At 36.4% G+C, this 804-nt stretch overlaps 1 protein-coding gene across 1 annotated transcript in view; it reads left to right on the top strand.

Annotated features, from left to right (window-relative positions):
* The window catches only part of LOC107576004 (cadherin-15-like), a 16979-nt gene that overhangs the window by 11714 nt on the left and 4461 nt on the right, over nucleotides 1-804 (top strand). The window contains exons 2-3 of the mRNA XM_016262292.1: nucleotides 284-591; nucleotides 645-688. Of these exons, the coding sequence (XP_016117778.1) occupies nucleotides 284-591; nucleotides 645-688 (352 nt within the window). The remainder of the gene's footprint in view (nucleotides 1-283; nucleotides 592-644; nucleotides 689-804) is intronic.

Here is an 804-nt window from a genome sequence, read left to right as displayed (position 1 = left end):
AAAAAAAAATGACATAACCAAAAATAGCACAAAACAAAAGTATTTCTCAGCTGGACTCTGATTTGACAGTGTTAAACATGATGTATAATAAAAAATAAATCATTTTACATTAAAAAAAAGCTATGTTAATAAAAACATTTAACTACAAATTTTAAAATGCAATCTAAATGTGAGCCTAAATCAACATTTACATTTAGCCATTTATAGGACAATAGTTTAATTTACATCAAATGTAATAGTTCGAGGTTCCATCCCTCCTCTTTCTCATCAACCCATACCTCAGGAAACTGTGATTGTGTTTCTTATTATTTGTACACTACATTTCAAATGCTATGTCTCTACTCTCTTGCAGCCACTAGACTATGAATCCCAGGCAGAGTACCAGCTCTTTGTCAAAGCAGAGAATGACGTCAGGCTTAAAGCCCCGTACGAACAAATACACAGTGCTACAGTCACCGTCAGAGTGATGAATGAGAACGAGGCCCCAGTCTTCTATAAAAACCCCATTAAAGTGAATGTTGCAGAGTCCACTGTTCCCGGGACTGTACTGGTCTCAGATATTGCTCACGATCCAGATAATGCCAAGCTAAGGTGAGGCTCACTTATCTGTACCATCATTCCACTCACACTTTTATTCTGCACAGCACAATGAAGCCATGTAGGAGATGTTCTTGGATCGACATCCTTTGTTAGTCCTGGAACAGCATTCTTATCAAGCAACCATGTGCAAAACCCTTGAGCTTATACTACTCATAAAAAAGGATTGATTTATTGATTGAGTGATCTATTGATTGATTGATTTAA

The sequence above is a fragment of the Sinocyclocheilus grahami genome, unplaced genomic scaffold (genome assembly GCF_001515645.1).
Source record: "Sinocyclocheilus grahami isolate Dianchi unplaced genomic scaffold, SAMN03320097.WGS_v1.1 scaffold3107.1, whole genome shotgun sequence".
Lineage (NCBI taxonomy): Eukaryota > Metazoa > Chordata > Actinopteri > Cypriniformes > Cyprinidae > Sinocyclocheilus > Sinocyclocheilus grahami.
Note: the sequence above shows the minus strand (reverse complement) of the source record. Positions and strands in the feature narration are given on the sequence as shown.